The sequence below is a fragment of the Schistocerca nitens genome, chromosome 4 (genome assembly GCF_023898315.1).
Source record: "Schistocerca nitens isolate TAMUIC-IGC-003100 chromosome 4, iqSchNite1.1, whole genome shotgun sequence".
Lineage (NCBI taxonomy): Eukaryota > Metazoa > Arthropoda > Insecta > Orthoptera > Acrididae > Schistocerca > Schistocerca nitens.
The window spans coordinates 110,214,427-110,227,507 of record NC_064617.1 but is presented as its reverse complement, the minus strand read 5'-3'; the positions used below and the strand labels follow the sequence as shown (position 1 = coordinate 110,227,507).

Sequence of the window (13,081 nt, the reverse complement as noted above, 5' to 3'; positions counted from 1 at the left end):
TTTAGATGTAAATAGACATCAGAATTATATTGTCAGGCAGGTTATAAGTGGGCTTTCAGATCATGATGGACAAATTCTCACTATTTATGACGTTAATCTGTTCAAAAAAGAATTTCCTCGATGGAAATTCATAAGAGTAATTAATGAAGAGGCGAAAGAAACTTTCAACCACAGGTTGCAGCAATTGGATTGGTCTTTAGTATATAGCCATGATGATGTTGATACTAAATTTAACTGTTTTATAAATGAATTCTGTGCTCTTTTTGAAGAAATATTTCCCAAGAAATGGGTCAGAAACAGGGCCTCCAATTCTGTAAGCAAGCCTTGGATTACAAAAGGTATAAAACAGTCATGTAAAACCAAAAGGGAAACTTATGCTGCAATAAGATTCTGTAAAGATGTAGAAAAATGGGAACACTATAGAATATACTGTAAAATTTTGAAGAAACTAATACAGAAATCAAAAGCCCTTTATTATGAGAAGAAAATAGATAATTCTAATAATAAAATAAAAGCAATTTGGAACATTGTAAAAAAAGAGACAGGAAGAGATACAACAAGTAAAGAAGATATAAATAATATCAGATATGAAGGTATCCTAGTAGATAACCCCAAAACGGTGGCTGAGATTTTTAATAAACACTTCCTATCAGTAACTCAACAGATTGGTTGCAAGCCCGATGTTGACGAAGCTGTAACTCTTTGTCAAGCCGTATATTCAAACAAAATTTCAGAAATGCACCTTAATCCTGTTACTGTAGAAGAAATTCAAAAAATCATCATGTCTCTAAAAAGTACGAATTCTGCAGGGGTTGATAATATATCTAGTAATTTATTGAAATATTCTTGTGTGTGGATAAGGGACATTCTCTGTCATATTTTCAATGCTTCCCTTCAGAAAGGTGTTGTTCCCATTAGACTTAAGTATGCCATTGTGAAGCCCCTGTACAAAAAGGGTGATAAAGCTGAACTAACTAACTATCGACCTATCTCTTTGCTGACAGCTTTCTCCAAAATTCTAGAAAAGCTAATACATGTAAGAATTACTGTTCATCTCATGAAGAACGAAGTTCTCAGTAAGAGCCAGTTTGGCTTTCAAAAGGGCCGTTCAACAGAAGATGCAGTCTACGCACTTGCAAATGAAGTCCTAGAAACTCTTAATGAAAAAATGCTAGCACTTGGTGTCTTCTGTGATTTATCCAAAGCGTTTGACTGTGTTGATCACCAGATTCTCTTGCAAAAAGCAAAATTAGTAGGAATAAGTGGTGTTGCAGGCAATTGGCTACAATCGTACCTCCAAGACAGGAAACAAAAAGTTGTGTTGAATAGCTTGGGTGGAGTATGTGACACTTCCTCAGATTCTGAATGGAGTTCCATTACATGTGGAGTGCCCCAGGGCTCAATTCTTGGGCCACTATTATTCCTGATTTTTATAAATGATCTACCATCATGTACAAGCCTGCCGTGTAAATTTACATTATTTGCTGATGATACCACAATTTTTATGAGCAGTAGAACAGACAACAATCTTGAGGAACTCATTAATCACATACTCTCAGATATAGTTAATTGGTTCAAGGTGAATGGTCTCTCATTAAATTCCAGTAAGACCAGCTTTATTCAATTCTGTACAAAAACAGAAAAAGAGAGAGAGATAAGTGTGACATGTGGTAATCAACCAATAGTTAGAATGGAAACAACAAAATTTCTTGGAGTGCACATTGACAAGAAAATGAACTGGTCTTCACATATTATTGACCTCTGTAAGAGGCTTAGCTCTGCTACCTATGCTTTACGGGTTGTCACTACATGTGTTGAACCTAACACTGCAAAAGTGGCATATTATGGCTATTTTCATTGTCTCATTGAGTACGGAATTATTTTTTGGGGCAACCAGCCATTAGCAAGGAAAGTGTTCATTGCACAGAAGCGAGCTTTAAGAATTATATGTGGATTGCGCCCAAGAGACTCTTGTAGAAATAGTTTTCGTAATCTTAAAATATACACAACTACATGCCAATATATTTTTTCTCTCATGTGTTTTGTTTGTAAAAATATAGAGATATTTCAACCAAACAGTAATTATCACGAGCATAATACACGGAGGAAGAATGACATACACAGTGAACTCAGAAATTTGAGCTTGGCACAAAAGGGTGTCCACTACACTGGAGCAAAACTCTTCAATGCTCTTCCTCCCAAAATAAAGACAGAGATTCATAACAAGAGTGAGTTTAAGAAAGCACTAAAAATATTTTTGCTAGAAAAAGCTTTTTACAGTCTAGATGAATTTTTAACTAAATAAATTGTAATATTTTAATATTATATAATACAAGTTGACATAATGCCACTATGAATTTTATTTAACCTGAGCTCTGTAACTGTGTGTTCTCCGTATCTGTGTTCTGTAGTGTTTTAATGATTCTAAGAAAATATGTATTTTCTTTTTCTGTATTGCTGCCCAAAGAATTTACTGTATAAATTTTTATATAATTATGTACTCAAATTTCTGTATATGCTATTAGATTATCAGATTGTATTTGTAAAAAACTGACTCGTTCCACGTCCTTGTGTATCCAACACAGTTGGACCTATGGAACACGAAATAAATCAAATCAAATCAAATCAAATCACTTCCTTGATCTAGAATTGCAACTCAACATTTTACATCAAAATTTCAATGGAAAAGAGGCTGATTGGCCATGGACTCGCTATTTTTAGAAACTGCTTGACAGAAAATATGTGATGCTCTACACTCCATTGCTCCATAGCGATTGAAACCACAGTCTAATCTGCCTGTCAGACACTGCCCAAGTTCAGTACCCCCACAACCCACTGAGTACCAGCAGTTTAAAAAACATGTTTCCTCTGCACCACTCTACATGAGTGAGATAAATAACTTTTTGTTATCCACAATGTGCAGTTTTCACCTAGGAGGCCATCTATGAATTAGCAAACAGCAGATTATGCATGTAACAGCTCATTTACTATACTAAACAATGGAAAATCCAGGCTGGAATAATGACAATATTATGAAAAGGCTAGATTGCTATTCACCATACAATGCAGATGTTCAGTTGCAGATAGGCACAACAAAAAGACTGTCATGGCACACCAGTCATGTGTATGAGTCGCATTTGCATGTGTGTGTGTGTGTGTGTGTGTGTGTGTGTGTGTGTGTGTGTGTATTTGCCCAATTCAGAAGATGGCCTTTTGACCAAAAGGTTACTTGTTTGACAGTCTTTTATGTTGTGCCTGCCACTCAACATCTCCACTATATGGTGAGTAGCAATCCATCCTCATCCTTTATATAGGTTACATGCTAGGATTGATGAGCAAATTGAAAAATTTGATATCACTCACACAAATCTACAGTAATCTAGTGATCCCCAGGCAGCCAAAGTTTTTTTACAGGTGGTGCACAGTTCACAACTTAGCAGACATAGCCCCTGTAAATTTCTGCACAATGTTTAATGGAGTAAGATCAAATGAGAGTTTTGACTACTAACATCCATGCATCAGATATGGACATTACATTCAACTACCTCCTTGGTGGTACTTCAAAAGACTGTGCTATGTACTGGCAATGGGTTTTAACTCTCCTTAAACAAGGATCATACTTACAGAGTAGGGTTTCTTAATACAGCAGTGTCTACAATGTTAAACAGTGTATCAAATACTGACTACAATAATTTTGGAGTTATTTGACAAAAAATGATGCTTGTCTAACTCATTATTCAGAATTAATTAAAATAAACAGACTCACCTGGTTCACATCTTCGATTCTCTGTACATGATCCAACTAGTTCTGACACCTTTGAAAATCCATGACACATATTATCACAGGAAACAGCACATTCCACGAACACCTCTCCTGGTCCACATACTGCAAACAAGATTAGACAAACGTAACACAATTTAAGAATGTAGACAGGAACTTAAGATTGTTATCATTCATTGCCCATCATCAAAGTAATAGCTAATAACATAATGACCATATTCCATTTGTATTCCATTTTACTACATTTAAAAAACAATAGCACAAAAAATTACGAACATAAGATATTTGTTTATTCAGTGGTACTAGGTGTTAAATAGATCCTAACTTCATGAAAAACCTCAGGAAAGTGGAACAATTTAAGACTTTCATTAACATAGAGAGAAACCAAGTCTGTAGATGAAACTGACTTCAATAATTAATGGCAGGCTGATTTATTATGTGGAAATAATAACAAAAATTATTTACTAGCTCTGTTCCAACTATGAGATGTTTGCTACTTTGAAAATGTGGCTGCATTTTGTATGTAACACTGGTTAACAGAGGACCAAAATAGAATATTTTGTTTTGCATGGTTATGTGACTGAAGACACTATATATGCGGAAAATAGAAGTCACTTCGACATTGGTTGTGGCCTTTGTTGGATTTTCAAATGCAAAGCAAGAATGTATTGTTCTGATCTGGATGCAAAATTCAGCTGTGAAGGAAACAATGAACAGTATCTTACAATCACTAGTGCAAAAGTGGATATATAAATATATCTTTCAAATAAATTTCAACTCTGGATGAGACAAATATTGAAAACAGAGGCAGATGTCTTCCTCTGTGGTGATTTAAATATAGAGAAGACAATTCAAGAACATTTTTTGTAATCTTTAAATATCATTGAGTGCAAAAAATACTGCTTTGTACACATTAATTCTTGTTTATACAACATTCTTGTGAATGTTTCAAGAAATTTTTATGAGATCAGTCTTGCATCAGGTGGACGCCTGAGAAGCCTTGATCCACCATTTCTCTCAGTCTGAATTAAAACAACAGTCTCATTTCCAGTTACCTGTCAATAATGAATGAAGCATTAACACAGACAAGAGGTTAGAAATGGATTATATTAATTTCCTTGGACAAATATGTTGAGAATTCTGATAATTTTTTACAAGCGGTTATACCTTTGTGTGAGTGCTTTTCTGCATTATGGAAAATTGCTCTAAAAGTAAAATCAGAAAATTATAAACTAAAAATGTATTCCTCTGTTGTGGTGCACTTAGGGAAGAGAAGATCACATTTAACAGAATTTAAAAATGTTCTTATATGTGAGGGGCAGAGTCAAATAATGAGATATGCCTATCTGAAATACTACACAGACAGACTTCATCTAGCTCCTAATAAATGCAAGGTCACACTGGATGACATAAAGCAAGGATATACTCATACCCACAGTGCCTGACTCACAGATAAATAAATTAAGGGCAAAATAACCCAGTAGATAGAACTGCAACAAATTTTCTTTGTGTTGAGTTGCCTGGGAAGCATGGTTTCCCAAGGGATGTCATCAAGCCTATATACATTGTAACAACTGTTACTGTCCTCAGACTCCAAATGTATGAATTGTTATTGTCAATCTAAATACATAATAATAATAATAATCAGTAGCTACTGTGCCTTTCAGCAGGTCCAGGCATGGTGCTTCACCATCCCTAATGTCTTGTACATTTCACCTCAGTTCCAGATAGTTATCGCTTTCCTCCTGTACAATAACTGATATCTTCTTCTTCCTCTTCCTTTCTTTCACTTTGCCATCCCTTCAGTTCCTGCTAGAGTAAGCACTGTCCATGACCAAGCCAATTTTTCTTTCTTTATGTAACAGTATTGATGTGATTTCCACTCTCCCCACCTATGTTCTAAATCATCCCTCAGCCTGTTTTCCTCCTCAAACCTCTAGGTTCCTCCACATCAACATTTCAGTGCCTCCAGCAAACTTTTCTTGTCTTTTTATAGTATCCAGGTCTCTGACTTGTATGAAGCTAAGCTCCATACATAGCATTTGACTGATCTTTCCCTCAGAGTTTTATTCAGTGATCTGCACGGCAGTTTCCTTTCTTTTTGAACACTTGCTTGGCTATCACTATTCCTGATCATAGATCTGTGTTACATTTTAGGTCCATTGTCATAATATTTCCCAAGTATTTGAAATTTGCAACCAGCTGTAGTTGTTTCTCATTTATTATGATTTCCCCCTCCTCTCCTTTTACTCTAAGTGTCATGTTTTTGGTATTTTTCTTATTAATTTTCATTCCAAATTCTTCAAATTTGCTGTTTAGGTCTTCCACCATTTCATTACGCACCTTCTCGGATTCCGCCAACACCACTATGTTGTCATAAATATTACAACTGCCTTCCACGTACACTTTTCTTGTTATATCTCTGTACTCTACTAAGATCTATTCCAGATCAACAATGGATAGCGGAAGTGAAAGGAAAGCTAGAAAACATTTTGAAATAAATGTGCACTACAAGAGATCATGCGGCAGGCCCAGAAAGTGCTGCACAGATACAGTGAAATCAGACGTAGTGGAGAGAGAAGATTCTATTTGAAAGATGTACAGGAACAGGAGCTCTGCGAAGTCAAGAGGAAATGGTGAGCACTTGTACACCACATCTGGGAAACTGGAGCTGGGAATGATAATGACTACAACTTTAGTTATTTCCTCAAGGTTTATAACATCAATCAACTTATTCTTTTTAGGATAGGCATGAGTCTATCCCACTTCACCTTATCAGAAGCTTTTTTCCAAATCAATAAAAACAGCAGGAAATTTTTATTCTTTTTGATGTACTTCTCACCTAGTACCTGTAGTAGGCCTGTAGCATTTCTCATGCCTACCCATATTCTGAAGCCACACAAGAGTAGGATTGTAGCAAGTGGAGCTATTTAATGCTACTACTTTTGAACTTCAAATCTCTTGGAGTACTCTTTCCAGACCTCTTTTCCAATTCATACAAGTTTAAATGAGCATTTATGCTCATAAAATGGAACACTGATAATCATCTGGGTGCTCCATGAAACTTACTTTATCCAACATTCTATTCAAAAATCCACAATTCATGTTGAATTATTCCTTCTCAAGATCTTCATCCACAACAAAAATTATCATACTGTATACCTAGTACTTTCCAAATACACAGCAGGGCAACAAATCTCATCGTAGACAATATCTTTCACTGACAGTGAATTTGGTCATCAAATGAACTTCATACCAATAAGCCTGACAATCCTATTACGCTCAACTCAAATGACTCACTACCCACATACAATTTTGCAAGCCAGAAATATCGACCAGAGTCCCTGTTAAGTTTCTCCTAAGGATTTCAATTTTTCTTCCATTGGCCACAAGAATCTGAATTCATGGCCCTTCAAATGCCTTTGATTCTTCAGTTTCTGATAATATTGATTCTGTGCATCCTGAAAGTCTTGAAAATGTTTATCTTTTCATATTTAATTAGAAATTATAATTATTCAACACTTTCAGATTTAAATGTAAGATTTTAGTTTTGAAGAATCTTTCTTTCTGATTTCTTCAAGGTTTGGTAACTGCCAATTTAATATAAACTCTAATCTAGTTTTTTCCACTTCATTTCATTTGTTATCTGCGCAGCATGAAAAATAGCACTGTGAACCAAAAATATGGAGGTTATTGATATTAGTTTTCCTATCAGCAAAATGCTCATACACTGTACTACTATCAGCTGCATTTATTACATGGTGGATTTACAGAATGGAATCACAGAATCATCAAAAGCTACTGTAACATGTATTTACCAATAGACAGCCAGTTTTGATCAAGCAGATCACAGTTACCATTACATCAGATTAAAGAAAGGCATGTGGTGTCAAGAACATAATCATTTTCAGCTGCAGCATCTGTCACTTATACATGCATCAAGTTTCTCATACATTTTCATGTATCACCATGTGCACAAATTGACATCGCATGATATAATTTGGTGAGATAGTATGCTGAACAATGTAATGCACTGTCAATATCTGCAATTAGTGACAAATAGAAAAATGTTCATTTGTGGATTGTTATCAATATATACACAATAATTGGGTAAACTATGTTTCATTTAGGGATTGTTGCCCTCATGTATTTATTTATTTATTTATTTTTTGGTGTGGGGGGGGGGAGGAGGGGGGCTGAAAATCTGTCTTCAATAGTATTTTATTTGCATTTTCTAGTGTAGAAGTATCTCATCAACATTAAATCAAACTGACATTGTTTCTGTGCGCAAATCAAAGAACACTGTACAACAGGGACCAACCAAATGGAGCAGTGCAGCTGTTATGGCACTACCTTATATTCGGGAGGATAGGATTCACACTGTCTGGCCATCCTGATTTGAGTTTTCCAAAGTTCTCCTAGATCACTTCATGCAAATGTTGAGTTGTTTCTTTCATCAAGGCCATGGCAAACCATCAGTCCTATCCATATAGAACATACTTAAGTATTCTGGGTATATCTATATTTTGAGCTACTGATTTTTATCGTATTACCACAACTTTTACTGTACCATTGTGAGGCGATCCTTGGATAAAATAAACAAATAAATGATGCCATGTAGTTTACAGTACATAGAACAATTGAAGTATGACTTACAGTTTGGTGTAGTAGACTTCGTAGGTTCTGGTGAAGAAGGTGTATCTTGAGGGACAGTTGTAGTTTCCGGTAATAATACCGATGTCCTTTGGGGTAGAACTGTAGGTATTCCTGCACAATAAATTAGAGAAAGTGAGAAACAAAAAGAGTGAGAAACAAAAAGAGAGTAGCAGCAAGAGATAAATTTCTACCACCATAAATTAGATCAATAATAGCAACAATCTCTGTCTTTTGAATCATGGACCTGGAAAGCAATGAGCCACATGAATGTGCTTTATAGTTACTGAAACAATGCATAGACTGTTTGTAAAGAATGCTGCAGTTCCTATATATCCACATACCCATCTACAAACTCAAGGCTTCAGAATTGCAATAGCACGTGCTTTATAGTTACTGAAACAATGCATAGACTGTTTGTAAAGAATGCTGCAGTTCCTATATATCCACATACCCATCTATAAACTCAAGGCTTCAGAATTGCAATAGCATCTCTGTCTTGAGTATTAAAGTATCCCCTGCAGTATGGCTCTGATATTGACAGGGCACTAAACTGCAACCACACTAACTATTTATTATCTCTTAATTGTCAGTGAAGTTTGGCTGCATCTGCTGCTTGCAGTTCAATAAATAAACAACTGTACCTAATTTCCTGAAATAAATATGTGCTATGATGGTGATGAGATAAGCTACTACAAATCACTGTAGCCAAGACAAACTATTCACAACAAAAGAACAGTTTATTCAAACAAGTTTTGTAAACAGTGTTCACTGTCCATACTGTGAGCCTGAACTGGCTACTAACTTGGCATTATCAACGAAGTTATGCATCATGTGTGCTTATAACAAAAAAACAAAAACAGTTAAAATCAGTTTACAGGTCTGTAATTGCAGAATAAATACAAGTCCCTACCGTTTGTTGCACCACAAAAGAAATTTAACTTCCAACTGTGGCTAACACACATAATTACTTGTCATAACTGATCCATAAGCCACATACAAGTCCCAACTGTTTGTCAAGCCACAACTAAATACAAGTCTTGACTGTGGCCAACTTGTCAACAAGCGAATAATGCAAACACTTGACCATATCCACAAATGGAAATATTCTTGGAACTGCACTAAAAAATTGACAAATGCTGAGATCAAACTGAATAAAATCAGAGTGCAAACTGTGTTTCGGGCACATAAGCAAATGAGTTTAAGATCAAACAGAAATGGGTACCCAATACACTGCACCAGTCTGGCATCTACTTTGCCCTCACGCCAGCCTCATGCTGGCTCTCATATACTCTCTTGCTGGACTTTCCATAACATCTGTCACTAGGCTTGGAATTTGCACAAGTACAAAATTTCAATTTCAGTATCCTTCACAGTAGCTGAACTCTAATGACATAGGAAGAGGCATACTTTCACAGTGGTGAATTTGACATGTCGTAATAAGTTGTGTGCGGATAGCTCACCCACAGTTAATAAAAAAACAAACTGCACAATTTTACTGCACTATTAATATTGTCTATAATTTATTATTAGCAGTGGTATATTGTAGTGATCAAGAATTTCCACATAAATTCTAGAACCACTTACCCTTCTACCATCTCGAACACACGATATTTTAAAAATAAGTGTGAGAGAACGTACATACTGCACAACATGTTTGTGTGTGTCACAACAAGCACAAGGTAGACACAATGGTCGAACAGCATCGACAAGTGTTTGCCACTCACGCCACAGAAGCCGTATTGGAAGAACAAGAAGTAATTATGTAGTATTCTTTGCTGTTTTAGGGACTCTGATGATTTTTAAAGAAAAACGAACAATTGGTTATAGACTTTTAAGTACTTCACATCTTGTACTGGCTAGAGGCAAGACGGGTTCATAAATTATGTGGTTGTTAAACCAACTTTACTGCAGATGTATTTTATCGAGTCTAACACAAGACAAATCAGTTGTCTTGCATACTTTCGAATATTGATGTGAGAAATGGTAAATATGTTATTTGTGGAAGTTGAAGGGGAGAGAGTCTTATAAATTCCTGTTAACCAGCAGTATTCTTCGGAGAAGAAGTTTTTGGAGATTGACGTAGCCGGAAATCAAGAGAAGAAGATCGGCTGCACATACCAAGTAAGTCAACTTATGGGAGAGTTGTGTGAATTTTGCAATCCAACTTCACACCACTTCTTATCATCCAAATCGTTAGAATATCCTTCTTATGGGAAATTGTCTCCTCTTCCAGTTGGTGCACTCACTTTTCTCATAACTTTAAAAGAATTTGAATTACAGCCAGGCTGTTATTAATATACATACATACCAATTCAGAAAAATCGGTTTCATTTTTTTCCCTCTTGCATTACTTTTTAGGGAAAGGAGGGAAGATGACAGCTTAGAACCAGTTTTCAATAATATTGTATTTGAATTTTTTAGTGCTGATGTGTATCCACTGCATTTGATTATAAAACTTCTTTCAACCGTAAAGATAACTCTATCATTACGAATGAAACCCACACAACACTGGTGTAATATTCTACAACATTTATTATTTGTTAGACAAACTGGTTTTCAGCTGTTACATCATCATCAGGTGCAGGGATAAGTATGTGATGCAGTGAAACTTTGTTGAACTAAAGATTTTAAACTAGTGCAAGTACAGAGTATGTCCAATTCCAGAGACAAAAATGTTAATGTTGGAATTAGGTATAAAACAAGAGGGATTATTCCAGTGCAAATTCGATGTATGATTATTTACCTAATATAAAATAAGTGACACATTAACCAATGAACCATAGACAAATTACAACAGTTGTACACAGAAGAAAATAACTGAATATACTTTGATGATATATTCCAAGGGTGTGGCTGAACAAAATAATCTTGTCAGTAATAGGTTTTAAATTAATAACCTGATAAGATATAATAGTGATATTAAGCAGGTGAGTGAAGCAACTGTGATTATACAAAGTAATTTTTTTAACACAACATGATCCGGATGAGATTATGAGTAGTATCCATAGCTAAAAGTGGCAAGTAGGGGAACTGTGTCTGGTCATCCACAACTAAGCTTAGGTTGATGGACATGTGTTTATTAATTTCCATTATTTCAAAGTAGTTCATCTTGTTTCCTTTATGGATGTGATATAAGATCCCAGTGTTTGTGTGTGTTTCATTCATAATGTATAAAATAGTATACCAAGAACCAATGGAACAGTCAATCAATGCAATAACTATATCAGATTTTTCAGTTTAATATAGCAGCATATTTATTTATAAAAAGAGCGGTAGTACATTTATTACAATAATTACCTGCTCTGAGAGCACTCCTCAAGTTCCTTGATGGGACACACTACATTTGTTTAAAGCAAAATCAGGAAACACATCACTGCATCTGTAGCTAACTGATAATGATATGTACACAGATGGACTTAGTTTCCTGAGTTAGTATTCTTATTTTTATAACTATACACTCTCTCAGACACAAATAACCACACAACAACCAAAACACAGCCACAACAGTTGTGGTAATGTAGACAATTAATGAGATGTATCAGAAGTAACTTAGCTATCCAGGTACAAAGCATCATGACCTGCCCTCACAGCTCTACTTTTGGCAATAACTCTCTCCCACTTTTGTTTGAACATTGCCTATGAAGGGCAAAGTACTGGGTCCAAGCCCTGGTCCATCAAACATTTTTAACTTGCCAGGAAATTTCGAAACAGCACACACTATGCTGCAGTGTGAAAGATTCATTCAAGATTTTATGAGAGATGGCTCAGGCTGAAAGAAGTGTACAAACTTTGTTTAAGGTAGTAGTGGTGTGGCAAAGGACAAGAACTAATATAACCCTTATGCAAACCATATTCTAACCATAATTAAGTTTCCTTCAAAGGCCAAAAAGTGAACACAATTTGTTGAATTGTCATGAGTTTACATGTCACTATCATATGATAACTCACTATGCGTCACCTGCAGGAATCTTTTCCATCTGTTCCTTTATGCAACTACTGGAAACACTACAGCAATTTTAGAGAATGAGATACAAAGTTTAGAAAATTTGGAAGTGTATATAGAAATCTAGCTCCAATGTTTAGCTAAGGAATGAGTTACAGAAGCAACACATATTCTTATGCTGTTTTGCCCCAAGATCTTGGATGCATAACATCTGTTACAGGGATGGTGGACACCAAAGGCATAAAAGTCATCAAGAAAGCTATCAGGAGTTTTGGTTAAGCTGACAGACAATCACTAACAACCTATTCAACAGACAAATTGATAATAATTAGTTTGAATCTGACAATACACAAAACAGCTCAAAGGCATCATAAACCATAGTATAGATAAATATGTCATGGGTAAAATATTAAAAGACAGCAGAGATTCACCTTCACTTAATATGTAGTACCATTTGGAAAATGTTGCGAAATAGAGACTACTACACTAACATTACAAAAGATGATGTAGGAAAACAGAGAAGAAACATAATGGTAACTTATGAATTTATAAGAAAGGCTATGTGTGAATGCAACAATAGTTACCACTGACAGATCCTTGAGAAAATTCTATCAGAAAATCCTAAAAAAAATTCACAGCCCAAGTAAAGTCAGTGAATGGATCTAACTAAAACTTTCATTCAATCTTTGAAGGGCCAGCTT

The 13,081-nt window shown here is 35.4% G+C and overlaps 1 protein-coding gene across 1 annotated transcript in view; it reads right to left on the bottom strand.

Annotated features, from left to right (window-relative positions):
- Positions 1-13,081, bottom strand: part of LOC126251888 (hemocytin) — a 541,167-nt gene that overhangs the window by 260,177 nt on the left and 267,909 nt on the right. Inside the window, exons 38-39 of the mRNA XM_049952591.1 lie at positions 8,438-8,548; positions 3,767-3,886 (exon numbers count right to left, since the gene is read on the bottom strand). Coding sequence (XP_049808548.1) covers positions 3,767-3,886; positions 8,438-8,548 — 231 coding nt within the window. The remainder of the gene's footprint in view (positions 1-3,766; positions 3,887-8,437; positions 8,549-13,081) is intronic.